Source organism: Protomyctophum parallelum, assembly GCF_964188405.1.
Source record: "Protomyctophum parallelum genome assembly, chromosome: 4".
NCBI lineage: Eukaryota > Metazoa > Chordata > Actinopteri > Myctophiformes > Myctophidae > Protomyctophum > Protomyctophum parallelum.
In genome coordinates this window covers 2,374,549-2,401,741 of record NC_139700.1, presented here as the reverse complement: position 1 = coordinate 2,401,741, position 27,193 = coordinate 2,374,549, and the positions used below count along the sequence as shown (strand labels likewise).

General features: G+C 42.4%; 2 protein-coding genes across 3 annotated transcripts in view; one reads left to right on the top strand and one right to left on the bottom strand.

The window, feature by feature from the left end:
- anln2 (anillin, actin binding protein 2) overlaps positions 1–27,193 on the bottom strand; it is a 304,484-nt gene that overhangs the window by 67,291 nt on the left and 210,000 nt on the right. The gene's annotated exons all lie outside the window — the stretch shown is intronic.
- LOC310858036 (forkhead box protein J1-B-like) lies at positions 5,137–6,291 on the top strand (the record flags this gene model as incomplete). Its single annotated transcript, XM_083764083.1, has 1 exon — positions 5,137–6,291. The coding sequence occupies one exon, from the start codon at positions 5,137–5,139 to the stop codon at positions 6,289–6,291; it is 1,155 nt and encodes a 384-aa protein (XP_083620209.1).

Sequence of the window (27,193 nt, the reverse complement as noted above, 5' to 3'; positions counted from 1 at the left end):
ATGGACTATATCTCTGCTGTCAGGAAACTCCAATGTTCATTTTTCAGGAAATGTTAATTATACATTTTTCAGGAAATTAAGAACCTTCATTTTGAAAACAAAGCAATACTGCCTCATCAAAGTTGGTGTGACTTTATATATAGTCAATGAGGAGAGGTGGTGGAGTTAGTTGCTTTAGTAGACATTTTGAGGGTCCAATGGAGTTGTGGTTTTGTCCAAAGCACTTTTTACTACTTTCCAGTGGTCCCCCATATTTTCAACATGTTTTTTGGTGGAATAATGCAGAGAACGCAGAGACAAGGTAAGAATGTGGTTCATCAGTTTGGAGTCGCCCTGAAAGAGAATAGAACAATAGAATGGGAATGGGATCCAGAAAAATGTCATTTGTGTGAAGGTTAAGGAGGTTTCCAGATCCAAGAACAACAGATCATACCAGGCATGATTCAGACCCTACATAGTGTTTGAAGTTAACATTGACAAAGGAATGAGTATTCTCCAGCTCTTTAGTAGGCCTAAACTAAAACAGAAATTATGTCCAACTCTGCTTGAGAGTGCTACATGTAATATGCATGTATAGGCTAATAATACATTGTATGTATCTAAGACTAGGTGGCAACAATGTTCTATTTAAAGAGAAGGTATGGGGAATGGGGATTGTGTTTTTAGTTGATGTAGCCTATACTTGGGGTCATGTTTCATGTCCATGTCCCTCAGCTGCAAACATATTCTATTTCTATGTTCTCACTAGAGCAGTGGTTTTCAACCAGTGGTCCAGGGACCACTTGAGGAGATAAAAAGTGTTTTCTCTTCATAGCCAAAATATTGCAATAGAATAATTAACTGTTCACTGTTGAAGTAATACTATAGGAATATAATATATAACTACATTGTTTCTATAAAATTTGAATATGAAGTATGCAAAGGTACATTTTAGATTCATTGTAAGCAGTGTATACACATTCAGCCCAGTTACGTCAAGTTCATGTCACAGTACCTGGATCGCTGTATGGCGTGCCATCCTGAGGATAAAGCGTGTGAGTAGTATATGTTAACTATTTTATGTCAGTCTTTGGACAAATAAATAAGAGGTTGAATGATGAAGGTTAATATTGGGGGAAGAGGTCATACGTCATATTCTTGGCATCTGATGGCATCCGATATACAAGCTTGTGCATCAGATGTACATTCATATTGTTATATGTTTTGAGGTGTGTGTGTGCGGCCCCAGTGATAGGTGTGGTAGGAGTGGTCGGCCTGGTTGGAGGTGGGTGAGTGGTTGGCATGGGTGGCACAGGGTGGAGTTGACAGTGGTTGGTGAGTGGTGATTGGTTGTCTTCTGCTTGGTCAAACCTCAGTTGTTCCAACTCCATTTCTGATCAAGTTGATTAGCGGTATACTGTGGTTACTTTGCGCCAAAAACCGTCCCAGCCAACACGCCACTTTTGATGCGTATGCAAATAAAACAGCAAATTGTGCCTGATTTGCTGGGACCAGATTACATACATGACCATATTTCTTACGTCATCATTGAGAGCTAGTCATACATATACTATATATATAATCTGTAAAATAGAATAGCAAATTGTGCCTGATTTGCTGGGACCAGAGTACAGTTATAAGTAACATCCTGCAAATTGGTACACACTACAGTATCTCTAGTCATGTGATCTAGATGGATCTGTCCAATTTCATATTCCATTAATATTGCTGGCCCGCAAATAACCTACTGTACCTGACCAGAAAATTATTATATAAAAGTATTATCCAGATTTTTTTTAATGTTCTGAAACAAGCATCACAGAACAGAACAGTTTTTTAAAGCCAATTCCTACTGTCGATCGGATTATACTAAGTTCTCCTAGTGCTCATTTAGTGTTCATTTTATTGTACCTGTATTTCCTTTATCTCAAAAACATTTTGTAACAAAGTTGCTACATAAATAAAGTTTATTAAAGTACTACACAACAGCAGTGTTGGTTTAACTGTTGGTTGGTTTAAGAGAAAATAATTAGTTTTACATGCATGTTAACTGTCTGAGCATGGCAGAAAGCCATCTGGCTTCTTAGTTAGAGTGGGTGACACTATTATCACACGAAAAGTTGAAATGACCTACCTAGGAGGCAAATCTTTCCGGTGATAAAATGGCCATCATCAACGTAATCAAAAATGTCAACCAAAGAACAAGATTCCTGTGCAGGATCTCCTCACTGGTCAACAAAAACACCTTAAAGACCCTAGAGCCCTTGTAGGCTACAAGGTTTCTTCGACTATGCATGCACCTCTTGGTACCACAGCACCTCAAAGGCCCTTGAAACAAGGCTACAGGGCCTGGTCCGTGGCTCAGCAGTCAAGGCACTTTGGCCGGTAGTCAGAGTCTGGCAGTGTGCCGTGGGTTCGACTCCCGATCCCGACGGCCTTTACTGCATGTCACCCCCCCATCTCTCTCCCCCATTTCCTGTCAGCCTACTGTCTGTCCCTCTATAAAAAAATAAAGGCGAAAGCCGCAAAAAAACTGGTCGGGTTACTACTTGGCCTTACTCCCCGATCCCACCTCACCCCTGCCCATTTTGACAGGCTGGAATGGCTTAGGACGACAGAATACAGCATCTTGCAATGGGTCGGGATTACAAGATTCGCTACACCACGAAGATACCCAACCCATGTACCTGTCTAAATACTTCCTTAATGTCAACGAAGTCCACACTAAGAGGGAGTTCAACAAATAGGAGCCACAGGCCCAAAATTGGACAGGATCTGTGATATCATGCTGTACTTTTTATTTGTGTTTTTTCTATTCATTTGGTCATTAAGGTCCACAGAATGAGAGGCCTGATCCGCTGGAAACATTGCGAAAAAAGGTTATGGACATTTTTGCATAGACAATCAATATATGGCAACCCTTTTCATGTCAGGGTCCATTATTTATTTGGCATTTGAGTCATTAGATTTAGCCTCCCAGACCCAAAACATAGAATGTTTTGTTGTCATCAGATTTGATTTTGTCCACAATACATGCTGAATTGATGTTGGTAGTGGTAGGCCTACCATAGGAGAGATAACAATCGTTGATCAATAACAATTATTCTTGTAAATTAAGTAGGCCTAATGCAGATTTGGTTTCATTTTACACTCTCAAGAGTTAAAGATCTAATAGTGGTCCGTTTGGTCAACTCTCCATAATTTAGCTCTGCAGGGACCACCTGGAACCCCCTCAAGGACCACTGGTTGAAAACCACTGGTATAGAAATATTAGTTTTACCATTGCTATACCTAGTTTGAGCCAATAGAGGTCTCTGCTAGACCATAGGTCTATCCATAGGTTAGACTGTAACGGTTTCCTCAGTAGCTTGGGGTGCCAGGCAGGTGTGTACCTACCAGAGAGGACTTAGCCTCTCCTTTTTTTAATGTAGCCAGGTGGTAAACTGACAAAGGACTCAATAAAAGATAAAGAACCCTTAAATGTGATGGATTGGAGCAGTCTTTGTATTGAAACCAGGGGTGGGTTAATTAAGTTACAACATTATTTACTTTTCAATGAAAACAAAAAGCATCAAAAGGGCGATCTATATTCAGAACGAAAATCAACAAATAACGAAACCCCCACAAAATATATTCAATAAATGTTCAACTCAAAATCTTGGGCACAAATGGGGTTATTAATTCAATTCACCACTCCTTTGAAATAAAGCAAAATTGGTCTTTGAGAGTTCAGTTAATGATAACAAAATAAGATCCTCTTGCTGTTTTTGCAGTGTTTTTTGTCCCAATGTTATTGTTTGTCCTTGACTCCTTGCTGGTAATGAAGTGTTTTTTGTCCCAATGTTATCGTTTGTCCTTGCTGGTAATGAAGTGTTTTTTCTGGGTTACCTGTGAGTGTGTTTTAATGTCCCACTCGGTCACTCAAACAGAGGCAAACAAGCCTCCTGCAGCAATTCGCCTCCTCCGTTTACTTCTCCTCCCTGGATTGTATCACAGAGGAGTTTGAAGAGTCTTGACGGCAGGCCTTCTTCTGCAGGGGGTGCATATATCTCTAAACATGCTCTAACTCGAGCTAAAAATAAACAAACAGGTAGAGTGCAGAGTGCTGGACACTGTCCTTCAGAGCTGCTGCCAGCACACAAACTGTTTTCTCACACCCAGAGTGACACACCTGTGGCAACTATAACCTGAGTAGGGAGATTGCCAGGTGTCAATCATCGTTACCTGGTGATGGCCTGTTAATTATTCACTTAAGAGTCACTTGTGACTCTGGCCGTCACAAGACGTTTTGCAAAATAACTTGACACTTTTGGTTTTGCTCAAGCCAGGACAACTAGACTGCACGGTCTGCAGTGGAGAGCGACGTTGCTACGTGGCGGCCATCTTACCTCGGTGCAGCTTAACATTGTCTATGGGGCATGTACTTTTAAATAACCATAACTTGCTCTATTTTCAACCGATTTTCAAACGGTTTGGTTTGTTATAAACGTCAGAGACGTCCGCATACTTATATGCTTTTATATGACATCCATATAAAAAACTAAATTAAGCAGATAAGCGTCCTGAACCATAGCCACGTTGATAACGTTTGTAATAAACCAAACCGTTTTGGACCGATTTGAGCGAGTTATGTTTTTGTTTGAGCTGCCATTGCGGGTGGTACTGTAGTCCCGAAGCAAGATGGCCGCCGGGTGAACTACGTTAGAGACTCCGCCTTCTTGAACGTCAATCACGGCGGTTACGTGAGGAGCGGCGCGGGCCTTTTAAACTACCTAAAGTAAACGTTTGAAACGCAGCATGTTATTTGTTTAGATTTACTTTTCAGTGTTTAGAGTACTATTTAATGTTACACGACAACCTGTTTCTAGACAACAACAAGGAAGTGAAAGTTTCACGCACACACACGTTCGGCGTCGACAAGACACGCCCTCTTGGGGATGGGCTAGTCGCGTCATCATGGTAACCATGGTAACCGACCTTTTCAACAAATCGCGACTCGCGATGGGCGTGGTCTTGGTTCGAAATGAAATCCCGAGCGCCGACGACAGGTGAGCCGTTAGTGTGCATTTGTGCAACAGAGACTGGAACGTGACTGCAGCTCAGCATCTCTCCATCAACAACAGCACTTATTAGCTCATGTCCATCTTAAATTTAAACATGTGGACGCTCACCAACACCGATGTTGATGACAGTTTGACCAGCCTCCAGTGGCTGCACAACATGGTTGCTGTTGCTCCCAGCAGTAGGCCTACATACCTATCTCCAGAGCGAGGGAACCAGCCCGTTACTCTGCATCCTCCAGCTCGACACCATTGGGGGCAGGGGGGCACTGGCTCTCCATCCAGCCCTCTGGCTGGGGACACCGCTGCCGTCCTACTGACAGCTGTAGACCCAGGAGCAGGGAGCGCTGCTACCTCCCACACCACTGCAGGGTACCCTGTCGTCGCCGGACCCAGTCCATCATGTCCAACACCGGTGAAGGACGACGGCAACGCGGACCTCTACGCCAAGCCTCCTCACACCTACGGATCTCTGATCTACATGGCCAAACGGTCCAATAAGGTGAGGCTCTGCGACGTGTATGGTTGGATCATGGACAACTTCCCGTTTTACAGACGCGCGGAGAAGAGGACCTGGCAGAGCTCGCTGCGACACACCCTGACGACGTCCAAGTGCTTCGTGCGAGAGCGCAAGTTCAAAGACGAGCGTGGGAAGGGAGGCTACTGGCTGGTCAACCCCGGCTACGCGCACATGTTCATCGACGGCGTCTACCAGGGCAGGAAGGGCACGGCGGTCAGCTACGCGGATTGTAGGCCTACCAGCAGCAGCAGCAGAAAACGCAGACACATCGCAGTCACTAACGGTCATGACAGCTGCAACAAGGTGGCACGGATAGAGCCCCGACCTCCCCTGCTGGTGGTGACGGAGGAGGCTCGCAACACAGACGTCCTGCAGGAGGATGTCTTTGACGTGGCGTCCGTTAATGTTTTTGACGAAGACCTCGGGGAGAACTGCAGCAGCTTGGAGGAGCTGCTCCTCCTTTACTTTGAGAAGGAGGCGTCCACCTTCACCTCCACCTCGGAGGCGGAGCTGGATGAGGGGAACCAGCCAGAACCAGAACTACAAGAACCACCAGTCAGCCAGAACCAGGCCTCCAAACCAGACCACCGGTCCTACGGTGAGCTGTCTGGTGTGACTGTGGCCGGCGTGGAGTGTAGCAGTACAGCACACCTCCACGACGTGTCTCAGCAACAGGACCAGCAGGCTTCCCTATTCCCACAACAACAACAGCCAGAGGAGCTGTGTACTTAATATGAGGTTAGAGGTTTATACAGTATATATTTTTACAATAATTGTGTATTGTATATAAGAGGTTATATTTGTAAGTGTTTAGATTATATATTTAGCAATAATTGTGTACATAATAGAGGTGTGTGGGTTGGGATGGTATTTGGCTCTTCTAGATTATATATTTTGCAATAATTGTGTACATAATATAGGTGTGTGGGTTGGGATGGTATTTGGCTCATGTTCTGTATGAATTGTTTTATTTTAAAAATAATATATATTTTTTCAATGTGATTTTTTAACTCAGATTTTGTTACTTCGTACATGACAAATAAAACTTTTGAAATGTAAAAGTTCACTGTTCACTGTATTCCTTTGAGCGTCACATTATACTGTTGCAGATATTCACTGGTTTGAGTCTTGACAAGGTGTTCACTCTACTCTGGAAGGGAACATTCTTTGAAGCTAATTATATTATTATTAATTAGGACAAGTGATTTTACAGGGCTATATATCACAATTCATCAAGTTAAAATTAAACATGAAAATGGGTAATATGTGTGCAAAGAAAGAACACACATGCTCATCCCAATAGGCCTTATTGTTTAATCACTTATACAGTAGTAACAGTACAGTATATAACATTACTTTGACCAGGGTCCCCAAAGGTTATAACCTTGGCCACCTCATTTTTATCTCGATTTGCCGATATGTAATCTACAAGCTTACAAACACATCACATTGTGACAAGTCGTACTTACAGCCATAGGCGGCGGGTGCATAAGGCTAGGGAAGGCTTAGCCTTCCCAAAAATTATGCTGGGTATTTTTTTTATATATATAATATATGTGCGCAGCATTATAGAAGGTGTCAGAACTCAGCAGCGCCAGTGCCCGCACGGTTCACAGTTCACACCACTGCAGCAACACTGGCACGTTCAGTGGAGTGACTGCTGTCTCTGTGCCGTCTGTGGAGAGCCATGAGCCGCGACTCCCGGAGGGGCAGCAACACGCCAACACCGCCGGGTAATCTACACTGTCACTGACTGACTGACTCGAGACTTGAGAAAAAGACGTCCAAAAGTCGTTGTCTGTGTATAGGCTAATTCATTGGTAAAAGTATGCTAAATAACTCATTTTTAGACCATCTGGGAAATAAATAAATAAATAAATCCGCGGCGGCGGCCTCGCTCCGCTCGGCCGCGAGAATCCCCCCCCAACGCAATTCTATAGCCTACCCAAAGGTAAAACGCACCCGCCGCCTATGCTTACAGCGCATCGCTATATCATAGATTGTTCACACAGGTACACAGACACAGTGACTCAGTTGTTAACCCATTTAGACCTGAGTTAAAAACATTCACTTTGAAAGAATATATATTCAAAGATTTGCGCCACATTTTTACAATCTTTCAAAAATAGCAGACCTACAAGCTTGTAGCGCGCCACTCGGACACCCCGCCCCGGAAAGTGAAGTCTTCTCGATCAAAGGGGAAGGCCACTCGCCAAAGATGAAGTCCACTCGCCGAGGCGAGAAGTCCGGTATTCGTATTATATGAGGGGAAAGGTTGCAGGACTCACTTGAGTGTTTTGAAGTTAGCTCCAGAGCACAGAGAAAGGAGACCGGCTCCAGAGCCCACTAGAATGTTCCCAGACCGCAGTAATGTGAGGACATTCACACCCTGCACAATGAGAAACACAAGCATACGGTTTTAAAGACAGAATCCAGAAAGGCTGCAGGTGGTCCAGTGCACATTGACTTCAATAAAATAAGGTCTGTGTCCTACCTGGCTGTACTTGTGTTTAACGGGCCAGCAGCCGTTCAGACGGCTGGTCTCCAGGTTGAATTTCATGATATCTCCGCTGGTCGTACCGCAGTAGAAGAACTGATTGTCCTCAGAGATCTGGACAAAGACAGGCGACAAAGACAGATTGACTGAGTATTCAGCTCAAGCAATAAACGTATTCTGTCACATCATTGAGGGTGCGATTGCAGTACTATACTGTGTAGGTCATTATGATAAATTTCAACATAAAACGTGCACGTTGCAGTGTCAGATTCAGTGGGAAGAGGATAACCCACCAATGCAGCATTACTGTAGTAACCATGACATGCTTTGTATGTATGCACTATGCAGGGGCACTGCATATCTCCAATTTGCTATATTGTTTCTTAATATATATGGTAACTTTAGCTAACTATCTACAGCCAAAGTTGCAGGAGTCCTTCAGAGTAGCCATGCAGTGAATAAGATGGGGAACAAAATGCCGTGGATTGAACACCAATCTCTCACCTCTATACATTTGACGATCCTTTTCAGCAGGCCCAACTGGCAGTCTGTGGGTCTGACCTGTTGGAGTACTTTGTGGTGAGGCAGTGACCGGCGACGTGAGGCGAAGCGGGGCTCCCACAGATAGCCTCCTTGGTCTCCACGTTCCACACCGCGATGCTGAAAACATATTCATCAGCAATGATGAGCATGCATTATGGAAAACAGCAAAACTACTCCCATTCCTAATAGTTGTATTATCATTACTACTATTACTTCCACAGTATTAAAACAACCAGAAGACAGTGCCAGTGACTTTAGCATTTTGTTACATTTACTGAAATGCATTTCCACTAGAGGGCAGCATTCCATGTATTTTCAGGCACCCCAGCAAGTCCTACTGTCCAGGAATTTCAAGGAACCCCTATAACTCTGAGAGTGTAGTACGGATCCGTATGGTTGATCCGTAGCGGCAATGATAGTCAGTCATTTTAATGGCTGTGAGTTGTACCAATATCAACCAGTGATTGGTTGTCTTCGCAGACATACAGGAACATTACTTCCTGCTCTGTGATGTCCTGCCTGAAGACAGAGGCCTGAGAGAGCAGCTCCAACAGAAGAGACTGGTGAGCATTATTATTATTCATGGATTCAAGTTCTCACTTGCCACGACTGGTTTCAGTCATTTGGATTCCATAGAAGCCAGCATGTGGTGTCTTCTATGGAAGCATGTTGCACACCGAAAATAGCCGATTTACAAGTAGATTACTTGTTAGGTTAATAGTTATTTTATCTTCCATCATGAACATGAATCATCACTGTCTAGTCTAGTGGGCATGTAACGATTCACTCAACTCACCATACGTTTCAAATCACGATACAATTTATTTTAAACACAATTACTTTCCAATAATCATTTTTTCCCTTCTTATACAAATCCAATATGTATGTAATATTTGTTTTACAATACTGTTTTCTCTTATTCTATTTGCAGTACACTAGTACATGAAATTAAATGTATTATTAAATTGATTTAAAGTTTGAATGGATGTACTCTGGCCATGCACAGGTGGAGATTCTAGAGCAGCAGCAGAGAGAGCGAGATGACACAGCTTTTCTCTGGCCTACGCACCAAACTCTTAAGTGCACTCCTGTAGGCTCAGTGTCCCAGCCATTACTACTGTTTCACTGCTGCATCAACCAAAGTCTAATGTCTAATAGACTCTATACGAAGCCTTGAATTAATGGAGATTTGCTTTGGTTGCATTCCTGAGCAATAATTCAGTACTACTTTTGTGTGATGCTGTAGTATGCTCATCTACAGGCTTGAAATATGGCACAAAGTGAAATTTTTAGCTTGTAGATCTGCTACTTTTGCATTTGAATCCTGAGCATACTGGATGTATGAGGTTTCCACCCGACAGACGATACAATGTGTAAGCTCCTCTGGCTCTCCGCAGGTACTTCTTCCCCACCTATGAGAACGACGCTCTGCTCTGTGGCCTGTCGGACAGCGACAGTGACAGTGAGGGCACAGCGCCCCGCAGGGCTGGAGACGTGCCCGTCTTTGCAGAGGACATGACCAACCTGAGGGTCCTAAAGCAGACCAGCGTCCTCAACCAACTCCTGAAGAACAGAGGCCCGTACAACTAGAACCAACTCCTGAAGAACAGAGGCCCGCACAACTAGAACCAACTCCTGAAGAACAGAGGCCCGTACAACTAGAACCAACTCCTGAAGAACAGAGGCCCGTACAACTAGAACCAACTCCTGAAGAACAGAGGCCCGTACAACTAGAACCAACTCCTGAAGAACAGAGGCCCGCACAACTAGAACCAACTCCTGAAGAACAGAGGCCCGCACAACTAGAACCAACTCCTGAAGAACAGAGGCCCGTACAACTAGAACCAACTCCTGAAGAACAGAGGCCCGTACAACTAGAACCAACTCCTGAAGAACAGAGGCCCGTACAACTAGAACCAACTCCTGAAGAACAGAGGCCCGTACAACTAGAACCAACTCCTGAAGAACAGAGGCCCGCACAACTAGAACCAACTCCTGAAGAACAGAGGCCCGTACAACTAGAACCAACTCCTGAAGAACAGAGGCCCGTACAACTAGAACCAACTCCTGAAGAACAGAGTCCCATTTAGACCAGTCTAGACTAGTTTTTGGGGGTTTTTTTGCATGATTTGACTGAGAAATTGGCAGTCGAATCAGTCTGACTACATTATCTGCTTAACACAATTAGCCCCGGGATTCCTTAAAAATAGGAGCTCTGGGGTGCCGGGAAGATATGGCCGCTTTTACTCTGAAAAAAACAGATGTTTAGCTTGCTTACTTTTCTCTCGTTTTAATATTATCGCTAAATATTCCATTGCGTTCTTATTTTGAACGAGAGGCAGCTGAGAAGTCAGAAATGAAGAGCTTAGTATATCCATCAGATCAAAACCACGGAGAGCGCTCCCGGCCTTGGGGTCTAACACAAATTCAGAATATTATTCTCTCAACTAATATCATTTGAAGATGCGCTAGGACGTGTGGACGGAAACTCAACCTAAAACACACAATAGAGTATAATTCCCTTTGGCTGTGGGGGGTGCTTAATGTCTAAAATAGAACTTATACTTGCTTGGTTTCTCCCAATAAATCATGATATAGGCCTATCCTATTATTTTCAAACTTTGTAATAATTAGGTCAACTCTAAGTCGAATCATGCAAAAAAAAACATTGACCAGTAGTCGACTATTGGACTAATCGAGGTCAGGCCTATTCTGAACCATCTCCTGAAGAACAAAGGCCTGCTGTTTTCACGATTCTTTGAAAGCTTTCGGGAAAAATAGCTTACGTTATGATTTTGTGCAACATGCTTTCAAAAGTCTACTTCAAGAGACCACTTCAAACAGACTAGGCCTATCCAAATCATGAATTTACAAAACACATGCCTGTCAGTCTGTCGCACAACTGGCCTGAATAAAAAAATTAATTGCAACGTATGAACTAATTGTATCAAAACATCATGAAATGTGACATATGCAGAACATTGTCAAATATATATTTTAATAAATGTTGATCATATCAGTTAATGTCCTACTGTAGTCGTTGGTACGGTACACATGAACTCATGTCCCAGATTCATACATTTTTTATGTTCCCTGGCTATTTCTCAATCTTTGTGCTCTTTGCTGGCGTCACACAGTCAGGTTTTGTACTGTCTGGTTTGGAGCTCTTGGCTGGGGTCACAGTGTCAGGTTTGGTGCTCTTTGCTGGGGTCACATTGTCTGTCTTTGTGCTCTTTGCTGGGGCCATGTCTTCTGGTTTGGTGCTCTTGGCTGGGGTCACAGTGTCAGGTTTGGTGCCCTTTGCTGGGGTCACATTGTCTGTCTTTGTGCTCTTTGCTGGGGCCATGTCTTCTGGTTTGGTGCTCTTGGCTGGGGTCACAGTGTCAGGTTTGGTGCTCTTGGCTGGGGTGAGGTTTTGGGAGGTCTTCCCCAGGGCCACCTGTCTGATGGTGGAGCCAAACTGCAGCGTGCTCAGAGTCTCCCCCACGTTGTTCTCGTCTGGACTGACGTTCACAAACACACAGCACTGCAGAGACAAAACCACATCATACGTCAGTGCTCACTGCTGGGCAACTAACTGAAACCATATTGAAACCTATATTTAGAACTCATGTTGGTTAATACATAATCAAAGAAGGTTTTTTTTAAATGATTTAACATTTCTTAAGTTATATATCAACAGTAGTATTTTGTTTTATAATTGACTAAATCACTTAGTCTTATAGAGCGTTGCAGTTCCGCCCCGACGAGCGGCCTGGAAGACAATTTCCAATAAATTCTTCGTTTCAGAAAGTATTTATTTAAAGACCTTTACGCCTCGGATCATGACAACAAACCGAACAAATAATTAGAAGAAAAAAACACTTTGTTATTATTTTTTCTAATTATTTGTTCAGACCAAAATGTTTTGTTTATTGTCATGAGTTGGCTTTGTCCGAGACTTAAAGTCTTTAAATAAATACTTTCTAAAACATCTATGGGAAATTCTCTTCCCGGGCCGCTCGTCGTCATGAAAGGGGGCACGACTGCGATGCTCTATTGGCTCAGCAGCAGATTTGAACTAAACGCATTGGGAAGGTGCCATGCTGCTGAGCCAATGAAACGAAGCTATGGGAATATGAAGCGGCACAGTTAAGAGGGGGGTTGTCCGCACACTGTGTAGTTGCTCCTGCAGGAAACTTTATTAAATCAACGTTTCGACCCTTACGGGTCTTCGTCAGGTATGGCAATACCTGACGAAGACCCTTATGTATCGAAACCTTTTTGTAAATATCCCCTTTTTTCGTTTCCTACATAAAAAAATATATGCAGTAAGCCTATATATTAGCCTTTTATCGACAGATTAGCAAAAAGTTTAAAACAAAAAATAATTACAACTTTTCATCAATTAAAAACAGTTTTTGGAAAGTAGGCTACTTCATAAATAACACAAAAAAACAAATTATTTCCATTAAAAAATACGAATAAAATAAAAATAAGTTTAAGGAAAAGTGAAAATAGCAGATCTACAAGCTTGTGACATGGTGCAACGCGTTGTGAGCTTGTAGATCTGCTATTGGAGAAGAGCATGTACCTCGAGACTCTGCATGACTGATAATAACCTGATCCTTATGCACCTACTGTATGCACCTTTTGAATTACCTCGACTACTGCGTTTTAACTCATCCACTGTCTATCACTATCACAGGCCACCATAGATTTGTTTTTTGAACGAGAGTTGTAAGATTTGTCTTAAGTCATGATTATAATATAATGTTTACAATTTAAGCCCCTTTAAAAATAAACGTTTTTGGCCTGGAGGCACTTTGTGAAATAGAAGTCAAATCAGTACTTGCCATCCCACTGGTGAGCACTAAAGTGTAATCTGATCTGATCTGATCAGATGTAACAGTTGACTATGCTGAAGCGTTTCACTGCCAGTCTACTCTCTAACTCTCACAGCAGAGTATATACTCTCATAGTTCAATTCCTTTCCTTTAGCTTTCCTCGCAGAGAAATCCAATGCTGCATAGTTCACCGCATCATCGCCATTCTGGAGAAAAAGGATTGGGATATATACCTATATTAATCAGGCTGTGACCAAAATCACTATAGAGTCCAGTCAGAGTAGTGATTAAATCACGCAATTACATTTAAATCAACAACGACAAACGTTACAGTATTGATTCTTGAAACAAAGACCACCTTGATGACCACGGCACAACCCTATGATGCCTGAGAGAGCTCACACTCAGGGAGAGAAGCACATGGTAAAGGAATATTGAATATTAATGTGAGGTCCATAAATACTAATGTCAAATTGGTTGCTTGAAAAATAATAATTACCGGTTCCTGATGGACAGCTGACCGGACACGTCCAAGATGAGAGGAAGTGTTCCGTGTTCCGTGTTCCTACAAGTAAAAGCATGGAATAAACATGAAACTATAAGCTTTCTAAGGCAGTGTTTCTGAACCTATGAGTAGGGACCCAAAATGTGTTGCAACTTTAATGTAGGAACTAGGAATATTAAGCCATAGCTGAAGGCCGCCTGGGAATGAGAAGGTCCCTGTGCCTGGTTTGTCTAATTTATCTATTTAAACTTAAACGGAAACGAGCTAGTATAGTGAACAAAATTATTATTGTAGTATGGAGAAATTACAAAGGGGTTGACACTAACGGTTGCCCGACTGCCCTGCAGTGCCCATGGCAAGTAAATAAGATGTTCGGGCAAGTGGAGTTTGATTTCAGGTTGCCAGACAGGCACGTGCATTTTGTCATTAAATATCTTCATTACATATTGGCAATGTATGAAGAACAATTATGCTAAAGTTAACAAAATATATACTGACGGACAAGTGCCTCTGAGACCTTAGCGTCAATCCCAGACTACACATCTCCCTTGCAAAAGATTATATATATATATATAGGTTTTAAACTGAATCTTGCCAGAGCCATCACTGTATACTGTGTCCTCCGTTTAAATATTCAGCACAGTATTTAAATACAAACCACCTCCCTTTTAATAATAAAAAAAGTGTAACCCAGCCATGAGAAACATAGACACATAATGATGGATTATAATGCATGTGCAATGGATCTATTTTACCTTGGCAATGTTCACAAACACTCTTCACATTTCTGCCGTAGTATATTAGAATGACAGTCACGACCACACTGCATGCCAATAGTAACCCCAGTACAATGACAAGTGGGTCCAGCTTCTGACCTGGAAACAGAGACAACAAAACACAAAGACAACAAACACAATAAATCAAATCTGTTAATGACAGACTGAAAATATAATCCTTAAATAGCTATAATCGCCAAATTATAAATGTCAACATATCAATTAAATTTGATCAAACTACACCTGTAATTACAACATTTCAAAAGTTAATTTAAATGTACAGTATTCATACTGAACAGTGAATGATTTAAATGCAGAACCTATACCGCATGTTTTTTGTATTCCCTTCATCTGACTGTACAATAAAATAGAAGTTTCTCTTTTGAGATAGTGTTTGTTTGTTTGTTTATGTGGGCTAATATACAAATATACAATACATACATTTCACAGTGAAAGGCGCAGGTACAGTATACTCTGTAGAGCCAAAAACTTTTATCACAAGGTTTTATCACATGGCTCCCCAACTTGAGTTATACAATATCCTTTATGTGCATTAAAAGGAAGAGGGAATAAACAATGTCAATATCATTGACATTGTGTCATTTTGTGTGATGTCTTCTTTTAATTACCCCAAAATTAACTGTGTTAAATTATCAGTGTTAAAAAACAAATGCATATCCTACTTATATCCAGCTTCACTCCTTTGCCAAAGAGTATCTCTCCACATGCAGCCACAGCACAGTAGTACATCCCAGCATCAGAGGAGAGGACACTGTCCTTGTAGAGGCTGTAGACACATCTCTGTGGAACTGAACCAGCCTTGGGTTCACATTCTCTACTCCTGTTCCAGTGAGATGAAACCGTGCCAGCATGGGACTCATTTCGGAACCAGAACACATTGTGTCCTCCAGTACACTGGGCATCATCCCCTCTACTCCCAGAGACAACCCAGCACTGGAGGGTCACCCGGCCTCCGAGCGGGACTGACCCAGACACCGGTAGCAAAGTCTGGGTGATGGACCTCTCATGGTCTGACTCTGTTAATAGAATAGAATGGAATACAATACATTAGAGCTTTTACATTAATGGACAAGATTCAATAGACCTATGTACAGTACAGTTCATTTATGTAACCACAGCAATGAATATGTTCATATGTCAACAGTACAATTCAGATAAGTGTAAAGGTGTCAGAAGAATACATAGAGACTGAATGTGAGATTATGCGACATACTGTATACCGTTTACAACCAAATATGATCCGTTGCCATATTTAATAGCAAGTTCAGATCCTACGCCACAGAAGTATGTAGCTTCATCGTCTTTGTTGATGTTTTTGATGGTTAGATTGGAATCGGCCATGCTTGTTGTCACAATGAAACGTGAGTTGTTAAACTGTGCCCGTAGTTCTGTTATTTCAAAGTTTGTCATAGAAATCTGTTGGAACGTATGCCCCAGCCTTTGCTTATACCAGTAAAGAAAAACCCCATCGTCATTTCGTGGACATCGAAAAGTAATGGTTTCATGGATTTTGACAATTCTCAATGGGATTTGCTGGGGAACCTGAATCAAGGCTGAAGAAGAGAGAACAATGGTAGTCCCCAGACACAGCAAATACAAAAAAGTGAGAAATCAAATAGAATAGAAGAGAAACATCTCTTCATATGGTGAATTATTTAAATGCAGAACCTATACCGTAATGTCAGTGTTTGTATCATGTTTTTGAATTCCCTTCAGCTGAATACATGTTTCTCCTTTTGTTGCACTTTGATATTGTTTATTTATATAGATGTGCCTTTTGCTTTTATACAGTATATAAAAAAAGATCAGGTAGAGACATAAAATACAATTTATATATATATATATATATATATATATATATATATATCTCCCCCCCCCCCCCTTCATTTTAGTTATAGTTTAGTTTAATAGCCTTTAGCCTGAAAACAAATGCATATCCTACTTATTTCCAGCTTAACTCCTTTGCCAAAGAGTATCTCTCCACATGCAGCCACAGCACAGTAGTACATCCCAGCATCAGAGGAGAGGACACTGTCCTTGTAGAGGCTGTAGACACATCTCTGTGGAGCAGAACCAGCCTGGGTTTCACATCCTCTACTCCTGTCCCAGTGAGATGAAACCATGCCAGGATGGGACTCATTTCGGAACCAGAACACATTGTGTCCTGATTGTCCTCCAATACACTGGGCACCGTCTTCTCTACTCCCAGACATAATCCAGCACTTGAGGGTCACCCTGTCTCCGAGTGGGACCAAGGTCTGGTGGATCGACCTCTCGTGGTGAGACTCTGTGAATGCAATAATATACAATAACTTTGACTGACAAGACACAATAGGCCTATGTAATCATTGTTCATTATGTCAACAGTACAATTTAAGGCAGATAAGTGGTAAAAGAAGAAGACCGATAGGCCTATAGAGACTGAAGGTGACATACTGTACCATTTACAACCAAATATGTGCCGTTGTCAAATTCCATAGAAAAAGATGATCCTTTTCCACAGAAGTATGTTGCTTCATCATCTTTATTGACAAGTCTGATTGTTAGATTGTTTTGAGCATTGCTGTCGTTCACAATGAAGCGTGCGTTGTCAAACTGTCCATGAAAGTCTGTTTTGCCATGTCTTGATAAAGAAATTTGTTGGGGCATATGTCCCAGACATTGCTTATACCAGTAAAGAGATATATATATAATCATATTCTACATTCATTGGGCATTGTAAGGTGATGGTTTCACTGATTTTGACAATTCTCAAAGAGATCTGCTGGGGAATCTGTGTCGTGACTGAAGATCATGCAGCAGAACAATGGTTGTCCCGAGACACAGCAAATACAAAATAGAGGGGAAAAAAAAGAGAATTATCGGTTTAAAAATAAATGCAAACTAGAAAAAGTGCCCTTCTGGGCACAGGTCTCCACCAGGAGGATAGGAATGTTTAGGAGTAATATAAACATGTTTTTTGTTTGTTTGTTCCAATCTTTGCCAATCAGGATGGAATATGGGAAATGGTGCAGATCCGTGTTGATCGTACGCATGCACAATCCACCTGTTGGTGGCGCTATAACAGGCCAATGTGAAATGGGTGGGCTATATTCCTCAGCCTAGTAGGAAAGTGCGTGAAAGATTTCACGTCAAATTGCACGCTGCGTTCATGATTTGAGGCTTTTTGTTCAAAACAGGCCAATCCTGCAAAATCTTAAAGGCAATGTTAGCCAATTAGGATGGAATATGAAATATCAGACACATCCGTCTTGAGCACATGACTATGGAGATACTGTGTAACGATTTGCGGGATTTTTTGACAAAATCCGGAGGAGTAATATCCAAAAATGTGTTTTACAAAAGTCGGCCTCCTGGTGGCGCTCTAAAAGCCAGATGTGAACTAGAGAGACTGTGTACCAATTTGCGCGATGTTTGGACAAAATCTGTAGGTGTACTGTGCCAAAACTTGTTTTGCACAAAGCGGCCTCCTGGTGGCGCTATAACAGGCCGTTCTGGAAATTTTGGGGCAGAGGTTCATCGTTGGCATCCAGGGAGTGTGTGTGCAAAATTTGGCATCGACCGGGTTAACGGTGCCGGAGATTAGCTGCTCACAGACACACACACGGACGGACACACGGACGGACGGACGGAGTGCAAAACATACTCTCCCCCCATGCCTTCGGCCTGGTGGAGACAAAAATAAGAAATAAAGTTGAAAAATAAATCAATTAAATGAAAATCTAAAAACATGAGCCTTTGAATAATACATAATATGCAGTTCAGTTAAGTTTAATATTTTGATCTAAATATGGGTCTTACAGTATAGAGCACAATAGAAGATATACTTACACACTGTTCTAAGAAGAAGCAGAACAAACAATTTGTCAGTCATTGTGTTTTGACGGAAAGCTGCCTCAAATGAAAGGTTTAGTCTGATGATCAAGGTTTACTAAAATGCATCATGTGACCGGGAGGAACATGAAAATGCACTTCCTGTCAAACTTGGCCAGCCCAAGAGCCATTTGATTTGATTTGATCACTTGAGAAAACACACAACAGACAAAAAATACAACAATACAAAGAAAATAGAAATAAAAATACAGAAAATACAATTATGCAGGAAGGGAGAAAAAACCCGAAATGGATTTATAAAAGATCCTCCCCCAAAGGATAGATACAATACCAACAACAACAAAAATCCCATTTCTGCATCAAACAGTGACATTTGTGGCACCTCATAATGGTGGAAGTGAAATCCCTTTTGACTCTGCGTTGTAAGAGGACCTGTAATGTGCCAACTGGGAGCCACACACACACACACACACACACACACACACACACACACACACACACACACACACACACACACACACACACACACACACACACAATTTGATTGATTTAAAATGTGTATTCACAGTTTGTAGAATAGGTAAGTTCAACTAAAGTAGCCTACAGGTCAATACAAAAGCTGCTACGAGGATAAAACCAGAAGGAAAAAAACACGTGTTTACACCAGGGTCCTCCATTTTCAATTCATCAGAACATTTAAAGACGTACAAATACGCTTCTATGCAAAAAGAAAGAAATCATCATATATAGGCCTACAGTTAAAAAACGTGTACAGTAGTGGGAAAGAGGGCGGGGGGGGGGACTTTAACTTTTTTGACAGGGGCCAGTTTCGAAATGCAGCCACACGTAAGTGCTATTTGAGCAGTTTTGAAGGAGTCTAGGGATTCTCCATTTTTTAATGGCTGTTGGTAGGGCGTTCCACAACAACAGCCCTTGTTGGAGCCGAATCTGGATTGCATGTGGTTTATGGAACTCCCTCTGGTGTTGTGATCATGAACTTGTTGACATAAAGGAAGTATTTTGACAGGTACATGGGTAAGGTGTAGCGAATCTTGTAGACCATGCAGGCACATTGCAAGTTGCTGTACTCTGCAGTCGTCAACCATCCAACCTATCAAAATGAGCGGGGGTGAGGTGGGTTCTGGGCCAAGTAGAAGCCTGACTAGTTTGTTTTGGGATGTAAATACCAGTATATAATCTCTGCCTATACCGACCATTCAGTTTGTGTGAAATCAGTTAAATCATGAATAAAAAGGGGAATGTGTACATACTGTTTGTCTGCTGTAGGCTATAGAAGTCACACAATTTTATATCAAATGTTTTCAAAAGCAGCTTTATATGTGAAGTCTATCAAGGGTGTGCAACTAAATGGCATATTATTTAATGTCTAAAATGTTTAAATCATTTACTAGATAACAAAATACATACATAAATGGATGCACCTGGGACGTATCCTCAGTGATGTATCCCAAGGTCATCTGGGTTTCGGGTCTCGCAACATCATACCCCTCACTCAGGTGACCCAGCCGGAAGTGATCAAGTCCCGACTTACGTCCCAGTAGCTACCCTCGATAAGTCCCATTAGGGAAAAACCAGGGCCACACAATCCGTTCCTCCTGAACTACTCTGCCGGGACTGGGAGGTACCATTCTGGCACATGGAAGGACAAGGCTCTGTGGGTTGACACCTGTCCGGGCCCCTCCTACGTCTCACCAGGTCCACTCCTGCTCTCACCAGGTCAGGCCCTGTGTGTTGCACCAGACTCCCAGCACCAGGCACTTTATTCAGGAATGGTGGATTCTCAAGCCGCAACGGTTCCGCAGGCTCCACCTTGCCCTTGGTCGTGCCACAGGCTCCGCTTGAGGCTTGCATGGCCCTCCTAAAGGCCTCACCGTGGGTTTGTTGGGCTTCTTCCTCACGGAAGACACAGGCTGGGGCGCTAACCCATACTGCTCCCGGGTGCCGTCTAATTTCCGGCTGCCACCCGTCTCTCCGGTGGTCACCAGACTATTCCTGGTTGTCACTTAGTCTATTCCTATGAATAGCAACCTGCCATAGGCGAACTCCAAAGTAGCTGCATTTTGTCCTGCCTGTGAACTTCCTGAATAATTTACGGGTATGATGATGATGTCACGCGCATACCCTCTGATCTGATTGATCTATCAATCAAGTTGCTACACTAGCATATATGCAACAAGCAGTGAACACTATACATTGTGATTTGTGTAGATTAATTTAGAGACAGCGAGATCTTTTTTCGACGGACGTCGTCGTCGAGACATTCATTCCCAAACTGCACACACAGTAACTTATTGATAGCAAAAGAATCACCCCGTGTCCTGGGCCGTGGCTCAGCGGTCCAGGCACCTTGGACGGTAGCCCGAGTCTGGCAGTGTGCGGCGGGTTCGACTCCCGATCGCGACGGCCTTTACTGCATGTCACTCCCCCATCTCTCTCCCCCATTTCCTGTCAGCCTACTGTCTGTTCCTCTATAAAAAATATGAAATAAAGGCGAAAGCCACAAAAACAAACAAAAATAATCACACCCGTGTGAAGTGAGTGGTGCAACTCCATGTGGGGGTCCACGGAAGCTCCGGACCCACAGGAACGGTTCCGGCCCGCGTCCGAAGCGGTCGAGAAGAAGTGACAGTTACCGTGTGGGGGTTCCCAGAACATCCAGACCCCCAGGAACGCACCCAGGGGACCAGCCAGGTTCCAGCGAGCCGCCCCGCGTCTGAAAAGGTTGAGAAATGACAGAGTTACTATGTGGGGTCCCCAGGGGGTCCCTCTACTGTACTGTACTGTCACTGTACCATCACACCCAAAACTACAGTACCATACAGTTAATATATGTGTGTGTGTGTGTGTGTGTGTGTGTGTGTGTGTGTGTGTGTGTGTGTGTGTGTGTGTGTGTGTGTGTGTGTGTGTGTGTGTGTGTGTGTGTGCGCGTGCACATGTGCGTGTGCGTGTGTCTGTGTGTGTGTTTCCTGTCCTGGAAACCAAAAAAAAAAAAAAGATGTCAACTGCACCGCTGACTAAAATGTGTCCATTCTAGGCCTCTCAAAATGCATGCGAGCTACACATCCTGTTGATACCAACATTCAGCACCAACAGCCTCGTGGTCTATCAAAGGATATGGCATACCACCACCTACATCTGTGAGCGGCTGTGTGGCTTTAGTTTTTCCATGTCAAGAGATGGTTATATGGAACCAATACGGTATAGCTCTGCAGCAAGAAGACAAAAGAACACACATATATACAGAAGTAGGGTTAACAAAGTAAAAAAGTTTAGAATATTTGAGGGCCTATATGCTGTAATGTATAAGGGCCCGAGCTTTGGACTAAAATTACATATTTGATGGCCCTTAGATACTCACATAACCAGACTCTTGGAGCTACAGTATATGTTGAATTTATTGTGGGATTTTAGTGTATTTTCTGGCGTTCTGGTCCATGCTTTAGCCTAAGTGAGTTGTGTGTGTGTGTGTGTGTGTGTGTGTGTGTGTGTGTGTGTGTGTGTGTGTGTGTGTGTGTGTGTGTGTGTGTGTGTGTGTGTGTGTGTGCGTGCGTGCGTGCGTGCGTGCGTGCGGTAGCCTATACAGTACAGTACGGCTGCACAATAACATACATATTGAAAATGTATCGTCATCACTATGTCAACATGATATGCAAAATGCTTTTACAAAAAAATATTATTTAACTAGTTTTCGAGTTACAAAGGATGACTTTGATAAGATTTGAAGGAAATGTTTTAAGCGGAATAGTGAGAGACTGTACTGCTAAGTTGGTGGTATAATGTATATACATAGTCATTGTCAATAGCAGCTGTAGCCATAGTTGGAATGGAAATATAATACACATTTCTTTCTTCTTTTTTTCAGTGTGTGTGCATCAGGGGGGCAGTCCCATAGCCCCATAGAAGTCCATGTATTTGGGCCCAACTTCACCTAGACTGTATTACCTTAATAAACATGGTCATGAATACTTTCTGCTTCCAGTCACTAGTTTAAAGTCTCATTTCTCATGTCATAATATTCTTTTTGGTAAATTATGGTCCCATTTATTAAAATAATGACCATAAAGTCGCGCATGTTCTGAGGGGCGTGGCTACCGTTACAGTCTATGATCGGGATTCCCCTCCCACTCGAGTCAAAATAAAAACCAACGGAGAAGAAGGGGGGAAGTCCCGCCTTGTGTCTGGGCCAGCCAATGGCCAGCTGGGCCAAAACGGAGCCAGCCAATGGCCAGCTGGGCCCAAACGGATCTAGAAAGATGGCGACTTACAGTGCAGGAATAACAGGCTTCATTTTACGTCCATGTTAGACCCGGGGAACGCTTTGTCCATATTTTTTTACAGTCTATGGTGTGCATACAGTATCCTTCATTGTCTGGGTTCTAGCATGGACTCAAACCTAAGACACAAAGCCATTTTAAATGTTTTACTCATTGTGAGTCATATTGTCATTGCAATATTCACAATTCACATAATTGCATAATGGCATGTTTTCATAATAATGCAGCCCTAGTGTACAGTAGCCTACAGTCTTCTCCAGGAGTGGTAGGGCAATGTGTTGTGGCTATGGCGTTGATCTGTTTTGTGAGTAAGCGATTCAGTGGGGCCCGCCCCCCACTGAAGGGCTCAAGGTTTGATCCTCATCTGGATCAAAGAAGAAGAAATTGGGACCCAATGCCTCTCTGCTTGAAACTCAGCATCAAGGGTTGGATTCGGGGTAAGTCCCTGTGACATACTATAGGGTCAAGTCCAGAGGGTGTACTTGTACATCAAGCTGCCTCACCTTCAAGGTCATCCATCTTCCGTGCCCCGGGGGCACCAAACCAGGTCATAGGCCCAGGCACCACTAAGGGCCCTGATCATCTCCATAACAAAATCCTCTCCATTTTTAGATGCACCTACAAAACATGGGTGGACCTGGCCATGCCCCCAAATACCGAAATTGTCTCAAATAATGTGTTGGTTCCTCCATTTCTTTCTCCGTTCCTCCACCACCGGCATATTGCACAGGCTTTAGGCCGGGGCTGCAGCCCTGATAGTACAGGAAATCTATGGAAAATACAGGGTCAACCTCAATCTAATTGCAAAAAAAAACAAACTCAGATGATTTTGCATCTTCAATATATCCTGAATAACAGAAAAAAAGTTGCCTGGAATTGTCTGAGGGGAAAGTGTTGAAAATGGCATGTACAGTATGGTCATCATTGACATCCTATTATAAGGCAATATTTTCTAAATTTCTTTATGCTTTAAGTAGCATGTAACATATCAAACTAGAAAAAGTGCCCTTCCGGGCACAGGTCTCCACCAGGTTATCCACAGATCCGTGCAGTTAGAGGTAAAAACACTTTTCGGCCAGTTATAGTGCCACCTTGAGGCTGAGTTGAAATTGTTCATGTGGCATTTCGTCCTCGGCCTAGTGGGAATGTGGGTGCACAATTTCACGGAAATCACGCGATGTGTTCATGATTTGCAGCATTTTGTTTGAAACTGAGCACTCCTGTGAACTTTGGAAGCCAATCTTAACCAATCAGGATGGAGTCTGATAAATCTGAAAGACCCGTTTCGTTGAATGGCTCTAGAGAGACTGTGTACCAATTTGCGTGATGTTTGGACAAAATCTGTAGGTGTACTGTGCAAAAACTTGTTTTGCACAAAGCGGCCTCCTGGTGGCGCTATAACAGGCCGTTCTGGAAAGTTTGGGGCAGAGGTTCATGGTTGGCATCCAGGGAGTGTGTGTGCAAAATATGGCATCGACCGGGTTAACGGTGGCCGAGATTAGCTTGTTTTGCACAAAGCGGCCTCCTGGTGGCGCTATAACAGGCCGTTCTGGAAAGTTTGGGGCAGAGGTTCATGGTTGGCATCCAGGGAGTGTGTGTGCAAAATATGGCATCGACCGGGTTAACGGTGGCCGAGATTAGCTGTTCACGGACACACGGACACACGGACACACGGACACACAAACGGACGGACGGACACGCGGACGGACGGAGTGCAAAACATACTCTCCCCACATGCCTTCGGCCTGGTGGAGACAACTAGGGGGTTTTCATGATGCTGAAGCCACTCCAAGCATTAGTTTTGCACAAAAACTCTCATTGGGCTAAATTTGGCCATAGCAACTTGTGCAAAAATGTGCTGACATCAAGTTGCTATGGCCAAATTTAGCCCAATTTACCCCAATCAAATTACATTATTACTGTACTATGAGCACCACGCTCTAGTCTAGGGGGAACCCAACGGCAGGCCAAACATGACAGTAACAGCAGCAGAATAGTGTCCTGAGGCCGCTGAAGTAGCAGTAAAGTGGTCAGAAGCGCCTTTCACCCAGCTTTCGTAGCAACACACAACCCCCGCTGACATAAACGGTCCAGGGGGAACCGAAATGGGCATCATTAAGGGTTAATCCGGCCCTGATACTCTCCATACGAAACACAGACAAACTGCATGGATGGTTTCCAGGTAAATTTCAGTAGAAAATGTATACGCATTTGTATAAATCATCTATTCTAAATCATCACCCTTAACTGTTCTTGATCGATAATTCTGTAGTTTGACCTGTCTTTTGTCCATTCTCTATTTCTCTTCTAATGAACAAAATAACTAAATAAAAGCAGTCTAAGTGGACTAACCCCAATGGCAGCAGAGGTGGGTCGGGCCATGAAAGTGTACCGTCCATGTTCCTCCCAGTCACATGATGCATTTTAGTAAACCTTGATCATCAGACTAAACCTTTCATTTGAGGCAGCTTTCCGTCAAAACACAATGACTGACAAATTGTTTGTTCTGCTTCTTCTTAGAACAGTGTGTAAGTATATCTTCTATTTTGCTCGATACTGTAAGACCCATATTTAGATCAAAATATTAAACTTAACTGAACTGCATTTTATGTATTATTCAAAGGCTCATTATGTTTTTACTAGATTTTCATTTCATTGATTTATTTTTCAACTTTATTTTTTGCATTTATTTTTAAACCGATAATTCTCTTTTTTCCCCCCTCTATTTTGTATTTGCTGTGTCTCGGGACAACCATTGTTCTGCTGCCATGATCTTCAGTCACGACACTGCAGATTCCCCAGCAGATCTCTTTGAGAATTGTCAAAATCAGTGAAACCATCACCTTACAATGCCCAATGAATGTTACAGTATATGCATCTCTTTACTGGTATAAGCAATGTCTGGGACATATGCCCCAACAAATGTCTTTATCAAGACATGGCAAAACAGACTTTCATGGACAGTTTGACAACGCACGCTTCATTGTGAACGAAAGCAATGCTCAAAACACTCTAACAATCAGACATGTCAATAAAGATGATGAAGCAACATACTTCTGTGGAAAAGGATCATCTTTTTCTATGGAATTTGACAATGGCACATATTTGGTTGTAAATGGTACAGTATGTCACCTTCAGTCTCTATAGGCCTATCGGTCTTCTTCTTCTTATTTTACCACTTATCTGCCTTAAATTGTACTGTTGACATAATGAACAATGATTACATAGGCCTATTGTGTCTTGTCAGTCAAAGTTATTGTATATTATTCTATTGCATTCACAGAGTCTCACCACGAGAGGTCGATCCACCAGACCTTGGTCCCACTCGGAGACAGGGTGACCCTCAAGTGCTGGATTATGTCTGGGAGTAGAGAAGACGGTGCCCAGTGTATTGGAGGACAATCAGGACACAATGTGTTCTGGTTCCGAAATGAGTCCCATCCTGGCATGGTTTCATCTCACTGGGACAGGAGTAGAGGATGTGAAACCCAGGCTGGTTCTGCTCCACAGAGATGTGTCTACAGCCTCTACAAGGACAGTGTCCTCTCCTCTGATGCTGGGATGTACTACTGTGCTGTGGCTGCATGTGGAGAGATACTCTTTGGCAAAGGAGTTAAGCTGGAAATAGGTAGGATATGCATTTGTTTTCAGGCTAAAGGCTATTAAACTAAACTATAACTAAAATGAAGGGGGGGGGGGGAAAGATATATATATATATATATATATATATATATATATATATATATATATATACAAATTGTATTTTATGTCTCTACCTGATCTTTTTTATATATATATATAAAAGCAAAAGGCACATCTATAAAAAAAACAATATCAAAGTGCAACAAAAGGAGAAACATGTATTCAGCTGAAGGGAATTCAAAAACATGATACAAACACTGACATTACGGTATAGGTTCTGCATTTAAATAATTCACCATAAGAAGAGATTTAAATTTGTAGTTCCAGGCTTGAAAGTTAAACGCAATTTAAAAAGACAGTAATTGAATTAATATTGTATTGTTAATTTGTTTCATAAGAGAATCTATTATGATATGGTATTATACATATTCATGTTATGTAGTTGTTGTGTAAAGATATATATTTAACCGTTTTGATAGATTGTTTTCTCTCTGATTCCAGGTCAGAAGTTGGATCCTCATGTCATTGTCCTGGTCGTACTGGTGTTACTACTGGCATGCTCTGTGATCGCGATTGTTGTTCTTATTGTTGTTCTTATTTACACCAGAACTCAAAAAAAGAATTGTGAACATTGCCACGGTAAAATAGATTCCTTTCATTCCTATTATTCATTATAATCCATTATGTATATATAT